This window comes from Nycticebus coucang, chromosome 22, assembly GCF_027406575.1.
Source record: "Nycticebus coucang isolate mNycCou1 chromosome 22, mNycCou1.pri, whole genome shotgun sequence".
Classification (NCBI taxonomy): Eukaryota; Metazoa; Chordata; class Mammalia; order Primates; family Lorisidae; genus Nycticebus; species Nycticebus coucang.
Window position 1 is genome coordinate 1,018,177 of NC_069801.1, and position 25,858 is coordinate 1,044,034.

A 25,858-nucleotide genomic window follows, 5' to 3' on the forward strand; every position below is an offset into this window, starting at 1 on the left:
CACAAAACGTGCGGCCACATGCACCCAGGAGGCCCCAGGGAGGACTTGGCAGGTCTTGGGGTCGTGGGTCTTGCTGGGGTGTGGGAAGGGAGCTCGAAGGTCACAAGCCAGAGGTCCGGGCAGGCCGCTGGGCAAAGCAGACACGCACAGCTGTGTTCTCACCAGGCTCCTGTCCTTGCAGTCATCCTGGAGAAGCCGATCCGGATCCCGCGGTTCCTCTCCGTCAAAGCCTCCCATGTTTTAAAAGGATTTTTGAATAAGGTACACGCCTTCAGCCACGGTGACAAGTGTCATGTTTGTGGTTTCAAGAGCTTTGTCTTAACAGTGTCAGCAGGGCAGGGGTTCACCTGTCACATATCCAGCAAGCGGGTTTAAATTTCTGCTTCTGTATTTAAGTTCTGCATTCTGGGAATCATCCATTTTTATTCATACTTAACCAAATAAAATAATGAGAAATTATGCCCAAGAAGAACTGAATGAAGAAGAGCTTAACGCTGGGGGAACGAGTTTCCAGTGAAGGGAATGAGTGTCACCAGGCGGGTCAGAGCACGAGAGGCCTCCCTGGGTGGGAGCAGGGTCTCCCTGCCGAGGGGGTACAAACCGGGGGCTTCTTTGCTTGGGGCTGACTTGTCCTTATTTCTACTCTAACCCCCAGGACCCCAAAGAGAGGCTTGGCTGCCGGCCACAAACTGGATTTTCTGACATCAAGTCTCACGCCTTCTTCCGCAGCATAGACTGGGATCTGGTAAAGCATCACAGCTCTTCACACTGAGTAGCTGGGACCACAGGCACGCACCACTACACTGGGCTGGTTATTTTTTTTAATTAGTTCTTTGGTTTGGGGGTATGTTTTTGAGACAGTCTCACTCTGTCACCCTGGGTAGAGTGCTGTGGCATTATAGCTCACAGCAACCTCAAACTCCTGGGCTTGAGCAATTCTCTTGCCTCAACCTCCCAGGTAGCTGGGACTACAACTATGTATCTCTACGCACAGCTGGATTTTTTTCTATTTTTAGTAGAGAAGAAGTCTTGCTCTTGTTTAGGCTGATCTCTCAAACCTGAGCTCAGGTAATCCACTTGCCTCAGCCTCCCAAAGTGCTGGGATTATAGGCATGAACCATTGCGCCCAGCCTCTGGGCTAATTAAAAATTTTTTGTGGAGATAGGATCTCACTATGTTGCTCAGGCTGGTCTTGAACTTCTGGGCTCATGGAGCCCCCTAAAGTACTAGGGTTATGGGGCCAAGTCACCATGCCCAGCCTCCTCTTTCACTTTTTATCAGAAGATATTTCATGCTGACATAAAATATAGATGACTTGTGAAGGAAGGGAATATCTGTGTCCCCATAGCCCTGCCTGGGATGTGGCCTGCCCTAGCCCTGCCCCGCCCAGCCCCGCAGGGTGCTCCAGGGCACACAGGCACTCCACTCTGCCTACCCGGACAGCCCCATCCCTCCTGTCCTCTGGCATCATGTTAGCAACAAAAAACAATGTGTCCCCTCCCCCTGGTGACCTGGCCATGGAGGCTGCTGGTGATGTGGCCCTCAGGCACCATGTCCCTGACCTGGCCTTATTTGGGGAGAATTTGTCTATTTCTGTGATATTCTAATTTCTTCTACCGATGTCATTAGTAGAATTTATGTTTCTTTTATAGGTCTTTAGAAAGGTGCAGGGATTTTTAAAATACTCCATTTCCAATCTGGTTTTTGATATAGTTGGTATCTGTGACCACTCCAGGCCCCAACATGGAGAGGGAGGCTGGGGAGCAGAGGCAAACAGACCCTTTCATGTTCTGGTCCAGCTTCTTGAACAGGGATGGCCACACAGGTGGGGCATGTCAGAGCTAGAGCTCTTTCAGGTCCTCCAGAGGGCAGGCGGCAGCCCCCAGGTGACCTGGTGACATGGCAGGAACTAGGCTGCTCTGCCGGCAGGGGGGCCGGCTCCTGGCCTGCACTTACTTACCGTCCAGCCTCGTGTGGCTGGCACGGAAGGCAGCTGACTGGATATGACATCCTCCTGCGCTCCAGCCTGCTTGGCAGTGGCTCCTCAGGTGGGGCAGATTCTCTCCTCACACGTCAACCTTAGCTAAAGAATGGTCAGTCCTATCACAGGACTGAGCAGGGCCTGCACCCAGGACATGAGAGCAAGTGTTGCCATCCTGGGTGCTGACCCAGGACACCTGGGCCTGGGCACCTTGGAGCAGAAGTTTGCCTCACTGCCACAGGCTAGGAGTCTAAGGTCGAGGTGCTGAGAGGTGTGGTGTCCTCATGGAGCAGGAGTGGGGTATCCACCCCAAGGCCCTCTCCTGTGGGCAGGGCCTCTGTGGGGTTCATCTAGCACCAGTGTGGGCAGGGTGCCCTGGCCTGAGTCCCAGCACCTTTCTGATCAGGGCCCTAGATGTGTTTGGCTGGTTAAGTGGCAGTAGGCACTCCAGGCACAGACCCCTGGGATGTCATGGAGGCTTCCGAGTGTGTGGCCAAGGCTCTTATGTCATCCCTGAGATGCAGCCAGCACAGCCTGCACTTCAGGCATTTTTCAGCTCAAGTAGAATTTTTTTTTTTTTTTGAGACAGAGTCTCACTATTTTGCCCTCGGTAGAGTGCTGTGGCATCACAGCTCACAGCAACCTCAAACTCCTGGGCTTAAGCGATTCTCTTGCCTCAGCCTCCCAAGTAGCTAGGACTGCAGGTGCCCGCCACAACACCTGGCTATTTTTTGTTGCAGCTGTCGTTGTCGTATAGCTGGCCTGGGCTGGGTTTGAACCCACTGCCCTCAATGTATGTGGCTGGTGCCATAACCACTGTGCCACGGGTGCCAAGCCTTTTTTAATTTTTTATTGAGACAGAGTCTCACTGTATCACCCCGGTTAGAGTGCCACAGCAACCTCAAACTCTTAGGCTCAAGTGATCTCCTGCATCAGCCTCCCAAGTAGCTGAGTCTGCCACAGTGCCTAGCTTGTTTTTACTTTTTGAGACAGAGTCTCTCTATGTCACCCTTCGTAGAGTGCTGTGGCATCACAGCTCACAGCAACCTCAAACTCATGGGCTTAAGTGATTCTCTTGCCTCAGCCTCACAAGTAGCTGGGACTACAGGCGCCTGCCATAACACCTGGCTATTTTTTTGTTGCTGCTGTTGTTTAGCTGGCCTAGGCCAAGTTTGAACCCGCCACCCTCAGTGCATGTGGCCGGCACCGTAATCACTGTGCTACAGACACCAAGCCCCAGCTAGTTTTTCTATTTTTAGTAGAGATGGGGTTTCTCTCTTGCTCAAGCTGGTATTGAACTCCTAAGCTGAAGCAATTCTCCTGCCTCAGCCTCCCAGAGTGCTGGGATTATAGGCGTTAGGTCCCTGCGCCTGGCTCAAGTAGAATTTTTCTGACTGTGGTTATTTTCTGCCCCCCCTTTTTTTTTTTTTTTTTTGAGACAGAGCCTCAAGCTGCCACCCTGGGTAGAGTGCCATGGCATCACAGCTCACAGCAACCTCCAACTCCTGGGCTCAAGTGAGTCTCCTGCCTCCGCTTCCCAAGTAGCTGGGATTATAGGCGCCAGCCACAATGCCCAGCTATTTTTTGGTTGCAGCTGTCATTGTTTGGCGGGCCCAGGCTGGATTCAAACCTACCAGCTCAGGTGTATGTGGCTGGCGCCTAAGCTGCTTGAGCCACAGGTGCTGAGCCTATTTTCTGTATTTTTAAGAAAAAAAAATTTGGCATTCAAATCCAAGGCAGGAAATGCTGTTTCTTCCTATTTCGTGATTTAAGTACATGCAAAAAACTGACTTTGGTGCATTGTGCTGAGCTGCCCCTTCTTGCATTGTCTTTCCAAGCTGGAGAAGAAGCAGGCCCTCCCTCCCTTTCAGCCGCAGATAACTGACGACTATGGACTGGACAACTTTGACACGCAGTTCACCAGCGAGCCCGTGCAGCTGACTCCCGACGACGAGTAAGTCCTGCAGGCTGGGGGCCAGGTGAGGGTCAGGGCGCCCTGTCCTTCGCTGGCAAACGCCCAGGCAGAGTGTCTAGGGAGAGCCCCACGCAGGCCCAGCACCTTGGGCTGCTGGGCGACCGTCCCGCCTGTGGCCCTGTGGTAGGAGTTGCCCCTAGGTGCAGAAGGGGAGGGAGCCCTGGCCGCGGCTCTTCCTCTGTCCTCACTTTGCTTGCAGGGACGTCATCAAGAGAATCGACCAATCTGAGTTTGAAGGCTTTGAGTACATCAACCCGTTACTGCTGTCCACCGAGGAGTCCGTGTGAGGACATGTGTCTGTGTCATGGACGCACGTGACTGACCCTTTAACTTTACCCTTAACCACAGCATATGCATGCCAGGCTGGGCACAGGCTCCAAGGGCAGCCTGGGAAGGACGCGTGCCTCTGAGGCCACAAAGGGAAGTGTCCAGCGGGCACTTCTCGGAGCAGAACATTCTCTCGAATCTGGGCCCGGACAGGCTGGCTTAGTGCTGGAGGAATTTGCTGCCTGTGCCTGTGTCTCGGAGGACCCAAGGTGACCCTGTCAGAGGGGGCTGTCACACAGTTTTGAAGGTGCACATTTTCGGCAGAAAACAGAACTCGATGCACTGACCTGCTCCACCAGGAAAGTTAGCTTGTAATGTCCCGAGGAATAAAATGTACCGGTGATGTCGAAGCTTCCCTCTGATGCCTTTTTTCCGTGAGTGGCACCTGCCCGGTCCCAGACGCACCCACACGTGAGGAGGAGCCGTGTTTATGAGCAGTCAAGAGTGTGGGGTGGGGGTAGGGGTTTAAGTGCCTACAGGGATACACTGCAACGAAGAATTTTTATGGATTCGGAACATTTTCTAAAGCCCGGTAAGTTCCTATTGTTAATATTTAACAAGTATTTTCCCACCGAGCATGTGGCTGGCCACCACGGTCTGAGGATGGAACACCTTAACCAGATGGGCAGCACTGGTCCTGACTGGCTCGTGGGACTCAGGAGGGAAATTGGATTATAGAGATTCTAAAACATTGCTTACCAAAGCACCAGTAGACCAAAAAGAGAAAAATTGAAAATTAAATCTGCACAAAATATATTTCTGAAAACACTGAGCAGTGCCTCCATGATGTCTTGTGTTATGTATTAGATTTTTGGAAAATATTTTTATCAGTAATATAATACTCAGAATTGGGAAATTTTAAAAGATATGTGTATGGTGGACCCCAGCCTTAAAGTCAGACAGTAAATCTAGGATATCCACGGTCATGCTGGCCTTCCTGGTAGCACACACCTGCACCGGCAGTCACACCTGTCACTCCCTCGTCCTCCCAGAGGAAGGGACAGCTGCACAGAGCTAAACTGAAGGCTCTAGAGAGTCACTGGGGTTTCGGTAAGCTCTTCACATACCAGGGGTGGTAGGAGCCATTTTCTGAGCTCCCCTGGGGGAGGGGACCACACTGTACCATGACAGGGCCCCTTGTCCCTCTGAGCCAGACCTGCTGTGTACACATGGAAATGGCACTGGCCCCCTCAGCTGGGCACAGAGGCCCCGAGCCTCCTTGAGGGTGGCATGAGGCCCGAGTGCCATGCCAGGGCTGCCTCACTCCTCCTGGCAGTTGGTGTTTGGGGGAGGTGACAGTAAAAAAAAAAATAAAAGCAGTGAGGCTGCTGCTGTGGTCCTGCCTCCATCTCCCAACACTCAGATTCTCAGGGTATTGACCACGCCAGGCACTGAACAGGATGTGACAGATTCATAACCAGGCCCTGGGCTGCTGGAATAAGAACACCAGGTGCTCCTCTGATCCCTCATCTCAGCTGCCCAAGGCCGGCTGGGTGATGCAGGTCTGGACGCCCCCTCAGCTTGGGCTTCAGGGCAGCATAGCTATGTTTGTAGAGCTTGGGGATGCCCTTCAACCAACACCCCCATTCCAACCAGTAGGACTTAATAGCAAAGACTGAGGTAGGAACTGCAGAGAAGGGCCCTGGGTCAGCCAGTGGATCTTGCCAGGTGGCCCAGCCCTGGTCTGGGGGTTGTGGGGAACAGAGCTGCTGGGACCCAACCTCAGGAGGAAGGGGCCCCAGTGTAGCAAGCAAGGCATGAACAGCCAACTGCCTTCCACAGCCCCCTCCTCCTGACGTGTCCCTGCAGGGCCCTAAGACCGTTTGGACCCTGCGATGCTGCCCAGGTAGTCTGGGATCACCAGTTGGGTGCACAGTTTATAAGTGACATTGTGCCCATCAGAAGGGGAGACTTCCACACACAGTAATTTGTTTTATAAATTAAAAGAAGGCAAAGGATATGCTGAACTGTGGGTTGAATCATAAAAATCTCTGACGTTCACAAACAGGTCTGGTCTCAATGTGTGGACATAGTTCGTGCCAACTCTGGTAACATAAATGATTGTAAATCAGTACAGACGTGTGCGTGGTTTTGTGCTACTGGTCAGCGGAGCCCGTGGCAGGCAGCTCTCCTCCCATGGGTGATATTCTTGCCCTCAACAGCCAAGGGCGTTCGTGTTCTTGAACATTCATTAAAGACGTTAATGAAAATCCTTGTATTGTTATTTTTGTTAAAAAGTGTTTTGAAGAAGCAAAGATTTTTGAAGCTATTTTCTTAAATGGACTTTAATTTGCTTAGAGCAGTTTTAGGTTGGCAGCAAAACAGAGTGGAAGGTACAGAGCGTTCCCATCAACATCCCCCAGAGAGTGCACCAAGCACTGTGGTGACACTACCCTGACATGTCACCTTACCCCGAGACCACAGTTCACATCAGGCTTCACTGCTGGTGACATAGCCTGTGGGGCTGGACAGACGTGCAGTGACACTGACCCACCACCCCTCACGCGTCTTGCTGTCCTGCGAATGCCCTGCACCCCTCCCAACCCCGGAGACTCGGGTCTCTTCACTGTTGCCACAGCTTTGCCTTTTCCAGAATGCCACAGAGCCAGAGCCGGGCAGTGGGGCTGTCAGAGTGGCCTCCCCTACTTAGTAATGTGCTCCCCCTCCCCACCCTGTGGCTGTCAAGACATTTTGAAGCCATGCTTGAAAATAGGGATTTGTTGGGTGGCGCCTGTGGCTCAAGGAGTAGGGCGCCAGTCCCATATGCCAGAGGTGGTGGGTTCAAACCCAGCCCCGGCCAAAAAAAAAAAAAAAAAAAAAAACCAAAAAAAAAAAAGAAAAAAAAAGGAAAATAGGGATTTGTTTTCTGAGTATTACTCGAGTTTTCACATGGCGCCTGCCCCTCCCCCTGGCTGGTACCCTGGACCCTGCAGACACCAGTGACTGGCACTGAGCAGCCCCAAGCCCGGCCAGACAGCACTGGAAGGAGACCCTGCAGAGACGCATTTGCTCCATCTCCCACCCACACTGTCAGCCTCAACAGGACGGGACCACCTGCTGCTAGTCCCCCTTGGAGGAGAAGCTGCTTTCAAGTCTTGCCACTCAGTGCTGAGGTCCCAGAGCCCCCAGCGGTGTCTGAGTCAACTCCAGTGCCCTGGACAGTCAGGCTCTGGGGCCACTTGTGGGCTGTGGACAGCTTCTCCCTACAGTGTGCTCAGTTAACAGGGTGGGAGAACCCTGTGACCCAATCGTGAGGCTCCACCCATCCTCATGACTTGATGGGGTCTGCCTGACCCAATCATGAGGCTCCACCCATCCTCATGACTTGATGGGGTCTGCCCCAAGGGCCCCTTCTGACACCATCACCTTGGGGTGAGGACTTGGGGGACACAGACATGTGATAGCACAGTGACAGTGACCTCACCTGGCAGCTGTACAAGGAATGGGCATTCTCTTTGAGGAATTAACAGTGGTGAGACATGAGCCAACCATGTCTGTCCTTGTGCCTAGAAAAACATTATCCCGAGCCAGTCTGCCCGGCCCACACGGGATGGCTGCTCCATCTGTGAGGAAAAGGAGTTCACATGTAGTTTCGGCTCTTACTGTGGCAAATCCCCCCTAACGCCACCATCAGGAAAGTAAAAGGAAGCCCATGTTTCAGGCTGGAAGAGACACGACCGACAGTTTACGTGTACACATCTGAGAGCAGGACTCTGGTGGGACCCTGGCGAGGGCTCTGCACACCCTGGTGCTCACCACACATCTTCAGTGCTTTCTGCCAGGCACTGAGCAAGGTGGCCGTCTATGTCCAGCTGGGTCACCCTGCAGGGAAAGGAGACACAGTCACTCAGCCACCCCTCGTGCAGAGCCAGTCACAGCAAGGGCACCACCTGGCCAGCACTTCGCTGCCCCTCCATGCCCCATCCTTGGTGGAAGGAGAGGCCCCCACAAGCCTGGGTGACACACTGACTGTAACCAGCTCTCCCAAACCCTTTTCCAGGTCAAAAGTTCACCACAGGCACAGTGTCTGAGCTCCCCCACCCCAGGGAGCCTGGCACCCACTGGGATGGAGCCAAGGGAATTGGCAGATGAGGTCTGACAGTGTCCAGTCTTAGGGTCTAGCACGGGCTGTCCTCACCCCTGTCCGCAGCAGCAGGACAAACCCAGTAAGGGGTTCTAGATCACGGAGCAGCCAAGGCAGCCCTCCTTTCCTATGGAAACCCCTCCCACTCCCAGCCTGGACAGGCAACGCAGGAAGGTGGTGTCCCTGCCAGGCAGAGCCACCACTGCCTTACAGGAAGCAGAAAGGCAGACATGGGTGGTGGTCCTTCAGCTCAGGACTGACTGAGCCCGCTGTGGACTGGGCCTGCTGTCAGCCCCTGGGCATCGGGACAGGCAGGCACTCTCCAGCCCTAACTTCATCTGGCCCCATTAGCAGCCAAAGGAAGGGAGTCAAGAATGACTGTCGCCAGGCTCTAGCAAAGCAAGGCGAGCTTGAGCCTGGCAGACTGTCAGCTCCCAGCTGTGACCCCCCACCAAGGGGGCGAAACCAGGGCACTCGCAGCGCTGCTGAGACCATGCCCAGAGCTGTGGGCAACAGCAGCCAAGATGGTAGGCTGCTGGAGGCCAGGTGGTCAGTGCCCCTCAGAGTGACTGTCCCTTGCACACCACTGCTGGGCACCCCCCGACACCAGTAGCCAGGTCCACTGAGCTGTCAGCACCAAGCCTCCCTGCATCTGCCTGCCAGCCACTGTCCCTCAGACTCTGCTCTGGATCACTCCCTGTGGCTTGGGCACCCCGTCCACATGGCCACTGTAGCCCTCAAGCCTCCTCCTCCAGATCATGGCCAGAGATCCCCACCTGCACTGTTGAAGCAGGACTCTGACAACTCCTGGTGCTGCTCTGTGGCCATCAGCTGCCCTCTTGGCATGGGCAGAGCCCACCCCGTATAGTCTCACATCCCCAAGAGCCACTTGGCTGGTCAAGGACTTTCAGGCTTCAGCCCAGCCTTCGAAGCAGCCTCTCCCTCCACATGCTCTCGCCAGGCTACCAGAAGGTTCTAAAATCTGGGCCTAGGCCATCTTGAGGGGTTTCCAGGTGGTATCCCTCAGTGGGGACCCTCTGAAGGGCTTCTGCCCAGAGAGTGGATTTCTCTCTAGGGCTTCCAACAGGATCTTCTGAAGTTACTTTTGCTGGGTAAGAATCAAGAGGCCTTCTCACTCCCTTCACAACATTTATCATGACCTGCCAAGTGACCGGTGTTTGCAGTTTACAACATTCACAAAATATGCAGTGCTGTCTCCCTTGGGCCCTGGATGTGGCTCCAGCTGCCCACTGAGCCCCACTTATGCGACTGTGGCTTCACCCACAAGGGACCCCACCTGCGGAGAGCCACCCCCACCAAGTTGTCTGGGTGTGAATGAAGATGGGCAGTAGAACAGTCCAGGGTACTCTCTGGGTTCACTTCCAACACCAGCCCTTAAGGGCTTGGTTCCCATAAAATGTCACTCTTTATTAGTCTGAGGATTTCATCTCTCTGGTCCTCTCTCATGGGTTTTGTTCTGTATACTCAGGTAATTAATTTGATCGTTTTGTGCTTTTATTTTGATTTGTTTTTTGTTATCCTCAGCTGCTAACTTTGGAATCCATTCCCTTCACCTTCCCTGGCTATTATTGCTTCTAGAAGACCAGTAACATAGGGCATAGCTTAAGTACCCACATGAAATCTGAAACCTACCACCTATTGGCTTAACCACCTCATTAAGAACTTCCCAACTGGGTGGCGCCTGTGGCTCAGTGAGTAGGGCGCTGGCCCCATATGCCGAGGGTGGCGGCATATGCCGAGGGTGGCGGGTTCAAGCCCAGGCCCGGCCAAACCGCAACAAAAAAATAGCCGGGCGTTGTGGCGGGCGCCTGTAGTCCCAGCTGCTCGGGAGGCTGAGGCAAGAGAATCACGTAAGCCCAAGATAGAGGTTGCTGTGAGCCGTGTGACGCCACGGCACTCTACCCAAGGGCGGTACAGTGAGACTCTGTCTCTACAAAAAATAAATAAACAAATAAAATAAAAGAACTTCCCAACTGCACTCAACCTCTCCTGACCCCACATCCCACAACTCTCAGCAAGAAGCCCAAGCAGAGAGTTAGCTGATTGCCCCAGGGCCCATAAGACACCAGGCCCACACACTGGCAGTTTGTGCTTAACCTCTCAGCAAAACTGGGTTTCATCCCCCTATTTAAAAGAAGGTATAAAAATAGGTATTGGGGCTCAGCAACTGTAGCTCAGCGGCTAGGGCACCAGCCACATACACCAAAGCTGATGGGTTCGAATGCCAAACAAGACAACTGCAACCAAAAATAGCCTAGTGTTGTGGCGGGCACCTGTAGTCCCAGCTACTTGGGAGGCTGAGGCAAGAGAATCGCTTAAGCCCAGGAGTTGGAGGTTGCTGTGAGCTGTGATGCCACAGCACTCTACTGAGGGCAACATAGGGACACTCTGTCTCAAAAAAATATATATGTATTGGATTTTAAAAATAAGAAAAAGCGCCCCATGATCATATCAATGTATACAGTTATGATTTAATAAAAAAATAAAAAAATAAAAATAAGAAAAAGCATCTCCAGACAAAAAAAGACACGGGGTCTTCCTTTTAAAACCTACTACGGGGCGGCGCCTATGGCTCACGGAGTAGGGCTCCGGTCCCATATGCCGGAGGTGGCGGGTTCAAACCCAGCCCCGGCCAAAAACCACAAAAAATAAATAAATAAATAAAATAAATAAATAAAACCTACTACCAGTGGTAAAATATTCATATGGCTATTTAAATAGGAAACTGCAGTAACCCACAGCCTGGCTTGGCCCTGGAGGCCACCTCTGGGCCTGAGGATGCTAGCTATGATTAGCCACCTGGAAGAGCAGGGTGGACCCTGGTCAGAGCTCTCTGTATGGGCCGTAAGCCTATACACAGGGCCTCCGAAGGTGACAATCAGGTGGACCCCCAAACCAGTAACAACCAGCCCCCTGGACAGTCACACCCTATGCCAACTTTCTCTGTGCCAGACACAATTTTAAAGGCACCCGCTAGGCTGGGTGTGGCACTCATGCTAGTAATCCAGCACTCCAGGAGGCCACGCCAGGGGGATCTCTTGAACTCAGGCGTTTCAGATCAACCCGATCAAGAATGAGACCAGGGTGGTGCCTGTGGCTGAAAGGGGTAGAGCGCAGGCCCCATATGCCAGGGGTGGCAGGTTCAAACCCAGCTCCAGCCAAAAACTGCAAAAAGAAAGGCTCAAAGAAGGAGACCAAGTCTCTACTAAAAATAGAAAAACTAGTCCAGGGTGGTAGTGGGTGCCTGTGGTCCCAGCTACTCTGGAGGCTAAGACAGGCGGAAGCTGTGAGCTAGTCTGATGCCACAGCACTCTAGCCTGGGGCAACACAGTGAGACTCTTGTCTCAAAAAATGATAAATAAATAAATAATAAAAGGCACCCTCTAAGACTGGGCACAGTGGCGCACACCTGTAATCCTAGCACATTGGAGGTCAAGGCAGAACTGCTTGAGCCTAGCAGGTGCTGGTCGTTGCAATGAACTATGATGACCCACTGCACTCCCTCAGGGCAACAGAATGAGACTGTGTCTCAAAACAAAGAAAACTAAAATAAAAGGTACTCTCTTAGCTTTCCACATGGGGCTGGGGTCGCTAGGCAGAGGGTAGTGGGAGGGCTCACTCACTCCCGGGCGAAGTCCTTCTGGCACATCGGGCAGCTCTGCAGGGCCAGTGCCCCTTCCACAGCCGGCTGCTCCTTGAAGGTGGGGGTCCCCCTGGGTTCAGGCGCAGGGTGTACTTGAGGGGACCTGGTGGGGGACTCCGGGCGTCCTCCTGCCCCGCAAAGAGGCCCGTGGGAGTGGCCTGGGCCCGCCGGGGCCGGTGGAAAGGGCGTCCAGGAAAAGATCTTGGGTCCGACTGTGAAGACCTCGGGGGGTGCCGGGCGCTCTGGGCTGCCCCTGGACTCCTGCAAAACACCGGGTCGTCGGGCCTTGCCCAGCAGCACCGCGGCTTCTCCCGGGCCTGGAGACACCACTACCACCACCCCGCGGGTCCTGGTGGGCGCACCTGGCCGGGGAAGGCAGGCAGAGGCGGCGGCTCGCCATCCAGGGTCAGATCCGGGCTCACAGTGCGCAGCAGCTCGATCCAAAGCCGCTCGCTTTCGCTGTTGCCCTCCTGGAGAAACCAGGGGCGGCCGCTCGGGGGCCTGGGACGACAGGGAGTGGGAGAGGCGATCAGCAAGGGGAACTCAGGAGGCCGCCGTGGGTAGGGTACGCGGGGTTGAGGACCAGGGCGGGGGCTCAGCCTGGAGGAGCGCCAGAGCGCGTGGCCCAGGAGCGGACGGCGCGGAGCTTGGGTACAAGCACGTGGGAGCGAGATTCGGCCTCAGCTCGGACCTCAAGCTGGCCGCGCCCCGCGCCTCCCCCGCCCCGATAGCACTCCCAGTCCCAGCCTCACCCGTCCCCTGAAGGAGGCCTCCGGCGTCTCAGCCTCAGGCGCTGCCTCCCGGACTCCTCCATCAACCCCGAGAGCGCGTCCGGCGGAAGCCAATCCCAACCGTCCAGACCCGCCCCCAGGGCAGACCCCGCCCCCAGGACAGACTCCGCCCAGCCCGGCCGCTAGGGCAGCGAGGTGAAATCCGCCAGCCGCCCCGCTGCAGCTTAAAAGTCCAGACCTAGCCTTGGGGAAACTGAGGCCAGGTTTCCTCCTGCTCCGCAGGATGGGACTGGGGCGGGAATCACTTTCCGGCAGAGTGGTGCCCGGCCGAGAGTCTGGTGGGGCCCTGGCCCTACCACCGCCAGCAGCGTGGACAGCCGTGCCTGGCTTCCAGCGCTCTTCCTGGTACTCCGTGAGTAAATAAAGCCCTGAATCCCCTTTGCTGCCACGTTTCCTTATGGAAGGGAGGGCGCCTAGTTTCCTTAGCTAAGAAAGAAAAGGCAAACTGACGAAGTCCGGGCGGCTAACTGGGGCCTTGGGCTCCTAGGGGCCGGTAACCAGCTTCCCTGAACCCCCGTTCCCTCCTGGGCCCCCCATTCTCCAACCAGGCGCCTTCCATGTCTGCCACTTGGTGGCAGCAGATGCCTAGACACCCTGGGCAGCTCCAGGAAGTGCCCGGCACCCCGTGGCCCAACCACCCGCCTCCCCCACCCCCACTACATTGGGCCTAAGGGGGGGCTCTGCCCTCACGGGACTGAGGTATGTAGGGGGTGGGTATTAGGGGCCACTGTCAGACGTCACTTCAGGACTCTGGGAGTCCTTGTCCATTTCTGCCCTGCCCAACCCTGGTAGTTCTGGGGGCACCCCACCCCTGCAACCTGCCCTCTCACCTGCCTGGGGTGTGTGTACACTCCTTCCCGAGTGCTAACTGTAGGCCTGTCCCTGAGCTGTGGCCACCTGAATGGCCCACTGTTCTCTAAGTTGCCCAGGCCTGGAGGTTGGGGTTAGTATCCAGCAGTCTGGCACAGGGTCTGTGCTGAGGTCACCATTCATCCCCTGCAGACCTCAAGAGCATGAGCAGGTTTGTTGATGACCTGAGTGCCTGCTTGTGCCAGGAACTGTTTACACCTTGGACACCCCAAGAATCCCCCACCTGTGAGAACACAGACCCCACAAGCTGAGCCAATGGAGATGCAGCCATGGGTACTGCCCAGGAGACCAAGGGGAGTTGCTGCAGGCAGGGTGGGCCCTATAGGAGGTGGCCCAAAGCCAGGCCTGCTCTCAGGAGAGAGAAGCCCAGATGTGGGGGCTCCCATGTCCTGTGCCCAGCTGGCCCTGGCTTCAGCCTTGGAGCTTCGGAGACTCTCCTGGAAGTGTCACCAAGCTTCTGCAAAGGGGCCTTGGGGACATCCAGGAGGATTGGTGCCAGCCTTCCAAGGCAGGAGGCAGGCGAGTGATCAGGGGAGCATCTGCTCAGCTCTCAGAGCTGTGCCAGGCTCCATGTCTCTGCCCTCTTCTCCCTTCCTCCCTCTGGCTTCCTTCACCCAAGGGTCCACAGCTGGACCTGAGGCTGGTCCCTGCCTGCTTTTCTCCTGGTGACCCTCTCCTGCCCTGTGCTGGGTCCCTTAGGCAGAGTTTGAGGACCTCAGGCCCCTGCCCTGGACCTGGAGTAGAAACATGAGGTGACCTGTGGAATCTGTGAGGGCCACTTGTGTGGGCAGTTGCTGCTCCTGAACAGGGGCCTTTCTGAGCAGGAGGACCCAACACTCCCACCCCCAGGAGCCCAAACACTGGCACTTTCACCCACCTGGCCTCCCCACACAGGTACTAGGCCACTCAGCCCGAGAGGGGCAGAACAAGACAGGAACAAGGAGGGGTGTCAAATGGCCCAGCCCCTGGACAATTGTGCTGGCCTGAGGGCTGACCCATGACAGCTGTGGGCTCCTCAGGGAGCTTTCAGCTTCAGGTACCTTGACTCTAGTGAGGTACACGCCCTTGGGGGTGCTCCAGCCTGTGGCAGAACAGCACAGGACACCCCACTCTCCTTCACCTTAGCACCCCTGTGGGTCTCATTTACCCTTGACCAACAAGAGAAGAAGGCTAGGACCCCAGGCCAGTCCTGTGCTAGTTGGCAGAACAGAGGGCTCTGGGACACAGAGCCAGCACAGTGTGTAAAAGTTGTCCTTCTGGGGGCTTCTCCTGTCTGTAAGTGGGGAGGGGCTGGGTGGGAGGCCCTTACAGTTTGGGACCCTCCTGCAGACATTGGAGCTGGGGTGACCCCTGCTCTGAGCACACAGCAGGTATAGTTGTCTGGAAGCCCTCCTCCCAGTCCCCTCTCACCCAGGCCTGTGTGAGGCATGGCCACTCTGAGGCCAGAGTGGGGAGGAAGGTGGGGAGCACATACACCTCTGACACAGCACCCGGTCCCAGCTGTCTCCAGTTATGTGCACAGCAGGGCAGGTGTGGAGGTGGAAGTTTCCAAGTAGAGCTTGAGGAAAAGACTAACTTTTTCCGAGCCATCTGCTGTGGTGACAGAGTTTAGCTTTATTGGAAAATAATCTCTGGTTGGGACTGACGCTTGCACTGCGGAAACAAGTTTTTTACAAGCCAAAATCCATGTTTATAAGAGAATATTTCAAGGCTCCCATCAGGTGAAGTGCAAAGTGCTCAGGGGGGTGGGGTCAGAGCCACCACCCCCACCAGACTAGCCAGCTGGGAGCCTTTACCCCCTTCCCCCCACCGGGTCCCCCTGTTTATTGACACATTTGTACATGAACAACCACAACCCCTGGAGAGCTGGCCCCAGAAATGAGCTGAGGCCTGCTGCCAGCAGGTCAGGGGTGCCATGCCTCCCCAACATCCCACTATCCAGGAACAAGTGTCTCAGCCCAGCATCCTCACCCCCCAGGCCAGGGCTGTCTCCATCCTGCCCTGACCCCCAGGGTCTCAGCTAGAGCTCCTGGTCTGCCTTGATGCCAAGGCAGGGGTGGTCAGCCCTGAGGCTGGGCTAAACCTGCTGGCCAGACGGGGCCTGCCCAAATCCTACTCACTTGCCCACACCCTCCTTTGATTTCCTGGGGTTGGTTCTGACACCAGGCCACCTTGAGAATCAGCTGGAGACCGTAAAGGGCTGGCAGGGCCCTGAAGAAGGCAGCACAGCCTCCCAATTTCCAAATGAAGCCTGCAGTGGACAGGCACGCCTGGAGCGTGCTTGAAGCACTTGGCTGTCTCCCACCTCACCACGTGGCAAACCGGCACCCGCATAGGGTGCCCTGGCAGTGACCGCTCACCAGTGAGGACAGCCAAGAGGCCTGGGCTGCCTTCTCCGCCAGAGTAGCCTGCTGATGCAGCCAGGCAGTAGGCCGTGCTCTGCCACACCTGCAGGCCTGCAGGAGCCAGGCACGGCAGCATTTACAGGGTGCAGAGTGCCAGGCAGACAGGCTGTATTGAGACAGTTGCCTGAGAAACATCGCAGGATCCGCGGGCAGCAGAGTGGGCGTTAGGGCCGACACTAACAGGTAGAATAGGGGCAGGCTACGGCATCCTCAGGCCCCCACAGCCCCAAGAGCCTGAAATCAAGGGGCAGCTGGCCTGGAAGATGGTCTGGGCTAGGAGACAGACACCCCATTTCTGAACCCCCACCTAGCCACAGCCTGCCTCTGGAATGGCGTTCCCAGTGCAGCCACCCTCTCATATCGTCCACACACTGCTTCAGATAGTCAGTGAACCCTGTCATTCTGGCTTACACCCGATTTCCCCAGCTAGGCCCCTCCCACGTGGCAGGCTCCTGCTGACCCTCAGGCCAGCCCTCATGGCTCTCATGTCCCCTTCCCAGCTGCTCTCCTTACCCCTTTGCCCTGATCAGGAGTTTCAGGGCTTGGATGGTGGGCTCCCTTCCCTTGAGCCCAATCCTGTGCGCTCAATCCCCTCCAAGTCCCCAAAGCCTCATGGGATGCCCAGCACAGAGGAGCAGTCACAAGGAGTGGAGACTTCTCAGGGCACCACTGCTTTGGGGAAAATAAGTCAAGCTGACACTGAGCTTTGGAGGTGTTTAGGTTAAATAGCGTCTCCCCCAAATTCATGTCTACCTGGACCTGTGAATATTTAGAAATAGGGTTGGGCAGCGCCTGTGGCTCAAAGGGGTAGGGCGCTGGTCGCATATGCTGGAGGTGGCGGGTTCAAACCCAGCCCCGGCCAAAAACCACAAAAAAAAAAAAAAAAAAAAAAGAAATAGGGTCTTTGCCTGTGCAATCAAATAAAGATTGGAGGCATACAATGTTAGGGTTGGCTCTAATTCCAGTATGACTGGTGTCCTTACAAGTAAAGCAGAAATTTGGGTACAGAGACACAAGGGAGACCATGTGACAACAGAAGTGGAGGTTGGAGTAATGTGGCTACAGTTGAGGGATGCCAGGAGCATCTGGAAAAGGTAGAGATTTTGGAGGGGACACAGCACCACTGATGAGTTGATTTTGAACTTGTAGCTGTAAGAACCCAGAGAGAATTAATTTCTGTTGTTCAAGCCACACAGTCTGTGGTCACTGATGATAACAGCCTAAGGAAGCTAACACAGCAGCTGTCTCTCATCCAGTTCAACTGAAATGCTGAGCCCAGTTTGGTTGGGTCCTAACAACCCACCACCACCAAAGCTGAGAAAGTTGATGCTACCACCAGCAAAACTCTGGCCTCATAGGGGCCTAGGAAGGGACGATGTCAAATCCTGGCTGGCCAGGTAAACCTCTGCCAGTGGAGAGGGTGGTCAGGATAGTCCATGGGACTCCCCAAGGGAAGTTTGGTTTCTCAGCTCCACTGGACTCAGCTTTGCCCCAATTTGGTATCTACTGCCTAGGGACAGCAATGATGTCCAGAGATGCCACAGGACCCAACTGGCCTGCAGGGAACAGGTTTCCACTTGGAGTAGAAAGACTGTGCTTGGCTTACCATGCAGGCAGCAGGGCAGCTGTGAGTTTTGGGCTCCAACTCTACGTCATTTTGTCTAACTTTCTGATTGGTCTGAGAGAACCTCATGTCAGCCATGAGTTGGCACCATCCAAATGCCTCCCTCACTACTCCCTGAATTGGCAGTTCAGGCCAGTGGGCAGCCCAGAGGGCACATTCCTCCAGAATGTGGGAGGAGGAATGGGAAACACACACAATAAGCAACCTATCTGGGTTTGAGAGCATGCTCCAGAAGGACGGGGAGGGAAGTGAGAAGGCACTGCCTGGGGAGGGGAGTAAGTCTGTGTTTGTTCATCTAGTAGAAAATGAACTTAAAGGGAGGTGCCCATACCTCAGTGGGTAGGGCCCCGGCCACATACGCTGAGGCTGGTGGATTTTGAACCTGGCCCGGACCAGCTAAACAACAATGACAACTGCAACCAAAAAATAGCCGGGGATTGTGGCAGGCGCCTGTAGTCCCAGCTACTTGTGAGCCTGAGGCAAGAAAATCACTTAAGCACAAGAGTTTGAGGTTGCTGTGAGCTGTGATGACACAGCACTGTACCAAGGGCAACAACTTGAGACTCTGTCTCAAAAACAAAAAAAATGACCTTAAAGATATTTGGCCCCATTTTTAAGTTATCTTTCCTACCTGTGTGCTTCCTTAAGCCCTAGGAAGTCCTGTCCAAGTTCAGGGATGTCCCAGCAAACCCCAGATCAGCAGGACCCTCCTCCATGACCTTGGCCACCTCTCTGTTCCCTGGAGTCTAAGAAGGTGGTGTCCTCGGTCCACAGCTTCTGTATGTGCCACTTGGGATGCCCATCATGAGCCCCAGCTGAGTTTCACCTCCGTGAGGGGGGAGCAACTTCCCACACTGTGGTGTGAGGGAGGTCCAATGTGGTCAGCCCCTTCCTCCTCCCCAGAGTGGCGCCCTGGAGTGGCAGTTGTCCTGCTGCCTAGTGAGTGCTCATATCTCCATCAGACCTGGTGGACTGAATCCGAATTTTATAATATAAGAGTATTTGGTCTGTGAAGTTTGGATTTGGTCAACAGCTGCACTTGGGGATCTGGAGGGCCTCATGTGGCCTTGAGGCTGCAGGTTCCCCACCCCCAAGGTAGCTGCCCCAAGGCCCCTGGGGCCACTGAGGCCAGCTCACTTTCCTCCCTCTTCCTGCCACCTTTCTCCTCAGCACAGTCTCCTGGGCACCATGGAGCTGGGGGTTCTAGGCAGCTACTGTGTGTGGGTCACCATTGCCACGGCCAGCTCAGCCCAGCATGGTTGATCTCTCGTAGATCAGCCTGGCACTGACCTGTCCACCTTTAGCGAAGTCTGGGCAGCCCTTTACCTTCCAGTTCTGAGGCTGCGGTGGGGCAAGTCCCTAATTTCTCAGAACACCAGGATGCGGGCTGCGTTTGGGGCCTGAGCAGATGGGAGACGCCGGATGGGAGCTTCCTGTCCATCCCTTGGGCAGCCCTAGAGCCACACCTTGGGCCTCACACCTGCATGGTCCCCCTTAACCATGCTAGTTATTTCCAGGGTACCAGCCTGTAACCCCTGACCCTGTAATGGAGGGTTGTCATGGGACCCCACTCCTGTCATAGCCAGTTCAGCACAAGTCCATCATCCGCTGGTCCCGGAAGTGCTGGGTGGCCCAGACAAGGGTAGCTGGCCCCACTGCAGATCTGTTGGCGAGGGCCCAGGGCATCTGTCCACTTGCCAGTGTCTATGTGACAGTAAGTAGCCACGCAGGATGGGAGTTCTTGCTTTCCCATCCTGCTGCCCAACTGACCAAGGGGGCCTTACCAACGTAGTGGCACCTAGTGACCTCCTCTCCCTTACTTCAGAGAGTGAAGTAAGCGCCTGGCTCTCTGAGCATCCTGGGGAAAGGGTGGCTCCTCACTGCCTGCCAGGCCTACCCACCCCTTTTCATCTTCCGCAGATAGTCTTGGTGATACCCAGTGACCACAACTGCCCAGGTCCACAGCACCCAGTGAGTGTGGCCAGTGTCTCTCTGGAGTTCCCAGGCCTGGGTACCTGGCGTGCTAGTGGTCCTGCTAGCACCAGGAAGCTGTGCCTGACTCTGGACGGCATGGCAGCAGCAGACGGCCCTTCACTCACCTTACCACCTCCTCTGAGGACTCTCACCCCTTCTGGGATGTGGCCCCGAGGACAGTAGGTCAGCAATAGGGGCTTCTCTTCTCCACGTGATGACAGGGTCTGTTGGAATAGCAGGGGAACAACCAGGAAAATGCCTCCAGGCTAAGTAGGCAGGAACTTGGAAACCCAGGGCTTCAGCCTGGGCCCTGTGGCCTGGCCACATAGAAGAGGTCCCCAGCCTGGCACAGTCCCCATGGCCTTCCCTGAGGGCCCAGCCCACGGCCTAGCAGGATGTCAGCTGGGGTGGGCTCCTCCCAGCTACCCTTGTCTGGGCTGCCCAGCGCTTCCGGGGCCAGCGGGTAACAGACTTGCGCTGAACTGGCTGTGACACCCTGTGGGGTGGGGTCCCGCGGACAGGCAGAAGCTGCCCGCCTAAGTCAGCATGTCCCCACCTCTGACCTGCGGCGCCGCCCTGAATTGCTGGTCAGCCTTCCCCGGCCGCCCTCATTCACCTTCTTTCTGTCCGGCGCTCACTCCCTCAGCCTGTGTCCATCTGCCAGACACTCCACCCTACGCCCCCCACGCCCCGCCCCTTTACAGGCACCACTCAGGCCACGCCCCTCAGACCTCCTCTCCCGCCCCCTCCTGGGAGCTCCCTCTCAGCCCGCCGCTCCGCCCTCCCCTCCCACCTCCCGGGAGCCTCCACGCCCCGCCCTTTGCCAGGCATCTGCGCCCCGCCCCTCGACAGGCCCCGCCCCTCGGTGTCACGTCCTGCCTTGCCCAGTCGCCCGCCCGCGGCCCTCCCCGCCACCCTTGTCCTCCGCGCGGGGGCTCGGCCGCCCAGTCGCCTTCCTCCCGTTCTCGCTGGGCCTCCAAGCTACCCGCTGGGCCGGGCAGCCGTGGTGGCCTCGCGGCTGGAATTTCCTCCAGGTCCCGTGGGTTCTGCGGCTTCCAAGTCGGACGTGGCTCCAGGGCGCCCCCAGCAGAAACTGACAGTGCAGAGGTGGTTCCGATCTTAGCGGCCGCCGGTGGGAGGTGAAAGGGGGCGAGGGAAAGCGATTGCTGTGGTCGTGCGCTCGGCTGTGCGTGTACGTGTCAAACCCGGCGCGTCTCTACGTGGGATCCGGTACGCGTCACCAGCAAGTTGCTGTACATTCGGCTCACGCTGGCTCTGCGGGTCAGTGAGTGCCTACGAGGGCGCAGCGCACGTCGCCCTCACGTCTCAGTGCTCGGCGGCTACGCGGTGATCGACCACCTACCGGGGAGTAGGGCCTCCGGCCTCTGCCCCGCGGCACCTCATGATGGATATGGACGCTGTCTGCAGTGTGAAGGCTGCGTTGTCAAGGCGTCTCTCCTTGACTGTCCCCAAAATGCCAGGAGGGTGCTGTGAAGGGCACCCCTGACCTGCTGTTCCCTACTCGGGGCCTGCACCTGCCAACACACCTGTAGGGAATGAGGGGCACACGCCTCAGGGACCTCTGCTCCTTCTCAGCGTGACCTGAGAGCTCTGTTGCCGGCAGGAATGGAGACCCAGGTCCCATTTGCAGGCGCTTTGCCATTCACGCTCCATGAGGGTGTAGGTGTCCCTGGAGTAGGCGCTTTGCTCAAATTTGCAAATCTGGGGGAGGGGGGGCCAAGGACACAGTCTGTGCCTGTTAGTTCACTTCTCCAACTCCACATGCTGAGCTCTGTGAGGGAGGAATGGAGGCCACACAGGTGTCCCGTCCTGGAGCCCCTGTCTGTAAGGGGCCATGATCTTGGGTCCCCTCACATATTCTGAGCACTCATAGTCCCAGTCAAAGGCACCTTCTGGAAGAGATGGTTGTACTCTGCACAGGCCCTCTGCCAAGCCCACGGAAGCCTTACTTTTGTGAGGTCATGATTGGCAATCTATGTATTGACAGGGGTCCCCAGGGCTGGGAAGTTGACAAATAGTTTGACTTTAATGAAAGACAGTTGCAGAGCAGATATCAGAAGTAGGACTGGGTTCCCTCTGAGCACCTTCCACCAAGTGGGTATGAGGTCACTGAGTCTGAGGCTCTGGGAGCCCAAAGTACTTCTCCCCCAGCTGAGGTCCCATATTCCACCAGCTCCTGCCCACTCTGCTCACCTTCCCAGGCAGCAGTTCCTGCCCATTCTGAAGGCAGACAAAATGTCCTTATCCAGCAAGAGAGGTAAACCTTTTTGCCCAAGGGCAAACCAGGAAAAACTACTAGGTTAGGGGAGGAGTACATTTTTTCTCTGTTAAAATACACATTTGTGGGGCGGGGAAAAATCCAAAAACAGATGCACGACATTCTGGCTTGGAGGTGAATTGGTGAGGGGTAGGTGTGACATTTTATCTGGCTTAGTAGAGCCAGGGGCCTGGTCACCAGAGCTGCTTGCAGAGTTGTGTCCTGGCTGGTCCCCCAGCCAGGCCTCAGGTGGCACAGGGACCCAGGGTGTCTTATTTCCTTGGTCCTTAGAGTGGGGCCCTCTGCAGTGATCCTCTCTCCATTTCAGATATGGTCTGGTGAATACCTGGAGCCAGGAGATAGTTGAAGCCACTCTTCTCTTTTCTGGGTGGAAAAACTGAATCCATGGGGGTCAGGCAGCTGTTCCCAGGTCATCTGGAAAAATCTGAGATGGAGGCAGGAGCCAGCGCTCCTGACCCCAGGCCATTGTGCTCCCCTCTCTGCACTCTCGGGGTGCCTGCCCACCTGGCACCCACTCTCCTACCTTTCTGTGGTTTGTTGGCATGTTTCAGGAGCATGTACACAGTGGAGCAGATGCCTCCCAGGAATAGCCATGCTTCCTACAGTGGACAAGGGCACACTGGCCAGAGCACTGCCCAGACAGGCACATGGTGGTCAACCCTGTAGGCGCGGGTCCCTTGGGAGGCAGGGTCTGTGTGTGCTGCTGGAGACTCAGACCATACCAGACCATATCTGTTTGAGGAGAGCCCTGTCCTGGCTCCAGTTCTGCCTTCCCCAACCCTGCTGGGCAGGACCTCATCCCTGCTCCAGCCTCATGGATTTTTCCGGCCTTGGGTTGAGGCCCCACAGCTGCAGGCAGGGCCATTTTGCTAACAACTACGAGTGTGTGCATGTTCATGCCCACGTGTGCGCGCACACCTTGTGTTCTCTGCCCCAGAGTTGTATTTCAAGACTCCCCCTTGACCCAGGGTTGTGCCTGCAGGGAGGACAGAGGTTTGGGGGCTCAGCCACATGCCCCACGTATCTGCCCATTGACCTATCGGCTTCAGAGCTGCAGCTCCTGGGTGTGGCAGTCGTCCGGCTCCAGGCCCAGGCTTCTCGGGGTCTCAGGCCTGAGCTGTCCTCTGAGCCCTGCCTCCTGGCCTCCTTTCTTCCTCTCAACTTTGCCCTCTCTCCCTCCCTTCTTCTCTCTATTCCTCCTCTCCCTCCCCTCCTGGCAAGCAGACCACAATCCAAACTTGTTGTCAACTTCTCCCCTGCAGTTGTCCACAAGCCTTTCCAAGTTAAATATTACTCATGGCGATGAGAGCCCACTGGGCAGTGCTGGGCCTGGAGGTGGACCTCTCCTTGGAGGGTGCTGGGTGGAGGGGACACCAGGCCTGCAGCAGCCTGAGCACCCCAAGCTCATCCTGGGTCCCCCCAACCTCTTGCCTTGAAGCCACAGATGTGCCTGTTTACCTAAGCCCTGTGCTGCAGCTGGAGTGGGCAGGGTTGTGGGCAGCAGGGTCCTGGGCAGGGTGAGCTGGGCCACGCGAGGGCCCTCCATCCACAGATCACTCTAGCTCGGTGCCAGGCTGGGGGCGGGACTGGGAACAAAACGTTCAGGGAAATAGCCTCATCTGCTTCCAATCGATTCCTCTTATCTGGCCCACAGTTTTCCCTGCAGGAAAGTATAGGGTTTGGGGTGTGGCTCAGTCAGGAACCTCAGGGGATGCCCCCACAGCTGGGGGAGGCCCAGAGCCCAGCCTCCACTTACTCCACCTTGTGGCCATGGCTGTTCCAACCCAGCCATCATCAACGGGCTGTGGCTTTGAGGTCTCCTGGGCTCACAGCAGTGCCCATCCAAGTCCCATTAACCCAGGAGAGCAGGCGCTGTGCTCTCTGCCCACCCTCTCACCCCCCCACTTCCTCTCACCACCCTGTCTCCCATCCTGTGTGAGCTCTGCCTTGGGCCTTTGCCCTCTCTGGTCCTTTGTCTGAAATGCTCAGCCCTGACTCATCTGGGCTTGCACAGATGGATCTTAAAGGGAGCTCCCTGATTCAGCACCCCACCTGCTGCCCACTAATCTGTTTTTCTTTTTTTCTGAGACAGAGTCTCATTATGTTGCCCTTAGTAGAGTGCCATGGCACGATAGCTCACAGAAACCTCAAACTCCTGGGCTCAAAAGATCCTCTTACCTCACCCTCCGCAATAGTTGGGACTACAGGCACCTGCCACAACATCCAGGTAGTTTTTAGAGACAGGGTCTTGCTCTTGCTCAGGATGGTCTCGAACTCCTGACTTCCAGCAATCTACCCATCTCAGCTTCCCAGAGTGCTAGGTTTACAGGTGTGAGCCCCTGAGCCCAGCCTGGTCTATTCTTAAGAGGAATATTTCCAACGTACAATAGTTGGAAATATTTTTTTTTTTTTGTAGAGACAGAGTCTCACTTTACTGCCCTCAGTAGAGTGCCGGGGCGTCACACAGCTCATAGCAACCTCCAGCTCTTGGGCTTACACGATTCTCTTGCCTCAGCCTCCCGAGCAGCTGGGACTACAGGCGCCTGGCACAACGCCCGGCTATTTTTTTGTTGCAGTTTGGCCGGGGCCGGGTTTGAACCCGCCACCCTCGGTATATGGGGCCAGCGCCCTACTCACTGAGCCACAGGTGCCGCCTGGTTGGAAATATTTTTTATGGTCTACTGTGTAAGCTCTTGAGAACAGAAACTCTCTCCTGCTTGTCTGTGTGCTTGGCACCCCATAAGATTGGTAGAAGAAATCAATTCCATGTTCATCCACCCACCAGCCCCTGGGGTTGCAACCCCTGGCCCAGGCAGGACACGTCGGGCTGACCAGAGCCCTTGGATCTGGATCCTCTGTTCTGCCTTCAGACCAGGCAGAGCTTGGAGGTGCTGAATTGAATATGCCATGCTCACCTCTTTGTTACAGCCACGAGGACTGGCCTGGGGTTCCAAACACAGAGAGCACACTCTGTCCTGCTGGGACTTCTCTCAAGGGTCCTCCTGTGGGCAAGGCTGGTGGGAAAGGCCCCCCACCCCCCAGGCCCAACACACCTGATTGTGATTGGGTCTGGGGGGCTCTGGAGATGGGGCCGCCCACTTGCCTGCCTCATGCCCAGACTTGCGAGCACGCCTGCCGATGTCAGACACAGGCGAGTTCAGACTTCATACCTGAAATCAAGCAGGAGTGTAGGAATGTGAGCCTTGAAATCTCTGTCTTTCAGTATCGTTTCTGGGAACAGAGGCATCAGTGGGTCAATAGCTAAGTGGGTGCCTGTGATGTCTTCTTTTCCTATCAGGGTGCTGGAAGGTAGAGTGGGGCTGTGACTTTCACCAGCCTCTGCCCCTGAGCCCTGCGGGCCCTCCTCCACCCAGACCTGCCCTCCTACCTGAGTACCTGCTTTGGGGGCTGAGGCGAGCGGCGGGTGAGACTGAGCAGATTTTGTCAACGGTCCTGCGACGGAATCCCCATCCCACCAGGCAAGGTGGCAGATCCCATCGATCCCCTGGATGGGGATCATTCCCTGGAGCTTCTCTAGCCACGGGAGTAGTGCAGAGTTTCTGGCATCACTGTGTGCACACTGCCAAGGCTTCGGGTCATCACCGTAAATGTCTGAGTCGGCAGAAAAACATGCATTCAGGGGTGGGTTCTCTTCCTGGAGGGACTCAGGGAGCAGGTGGCCCACCTTCTACCTATCCTGGTCAGCTCTGTGTGTCCCCATCCTCAGGGCTAAGGGCAGACCTCGGGCTGACATTGCAGGGACACCTGCGTGGGCTAGGGCCTACTGAAAGTGCATGGCCCAGGCATGGGGACGGCAGCCCCCACTCTAGCTACTACAGTACTAAGATTGGGGTAGATCCCTGC

General features: G+C 56.0%; 2 protein-coding genes across 10 annotated transcripts in view; one reads left to right on the forward strand and one right to left on the reverse strand.

The window, feature by feature from the left end:
- The window catches only part of PRKCZ (protein kinase C zeta), an 86,382-nt gene extending 81,753 nt beyond the window's left edge, over positions 1-4,629 (forward strand). For all 9 annotated transcript variants that reach the window (XM_053575213.1, XM_053575214.1, XM_053575218.1 and 6 more), the window contains 4 exons: positions 182-261; positions 656-745; positions 3,820-3,935; positions 4,156-4,629. In XM_053575213.1, the coding sequence (XP_053431188.1) occupies positions 182-261; positions 656-745; positions 3,820-3,935; positions 4,156-4,243 (374 nt within the window). In that variant the 3' untranslated portion in view covers positions 4,244-4,629. The remainder of the gene's footprint in view (positions 1-181; positions 262-655; positions 746-3,819; positions 3,936-4,155) is intronic.
- A 2,503-nt stretch (positions 4,630-7,132) lies between these two features.
- Positions 7,133-12,870, reverse strand: FAAP20 (FA core complex associated protein 20). Its single transcript, XM_053575222.1, has 4 exons — positions 12,784-12,870; positions 12,394-12,532; positions 12,012-12,292; positions 7,133-8,105 (listed from the first exon to the last, which is right to left on the reverse strand). The coding sequence occupies exons 1-4, from the start codon at positions 12,843-12,845 to the stop codon at positions 8,036-8,038; spliced, it is 552 nt and encodes a 183-aa protein (XP_053431197.1). The 5' UTR covers positions 12,846-12,870; the 3' UTR covers positions 7,133-8,035.
- Positions 12,871-25,858: the final 12,988 nt, after the last annotated feature.

Bases quoted from the DNA above. Each gene is read 5' to 3' on its own strand.
- FAAP20 (XM_053575222.1), bottom strand. From the start codon at position 12,845: ATGGAGGAGTCCGGGAGGCAGCGCCTGAGGCTGAGACGCCGGAGGCCT. The intron at 12,533-12,783 runs GTGAGGCTGGGA...CTGTCGTCCCAG, and splicing joins AGGCCTCCTTCAGGGGACGG to GCCCCCGAGCGGCCGCCCCT. The intron at 12,293-12,393 runs GTGCGCCCACCA...GGTGTTTTGCAG, and splicing joins TGCCTGCCTTCCCCGGCCAG to GAGTCCAGGGGCAGCCCAGA.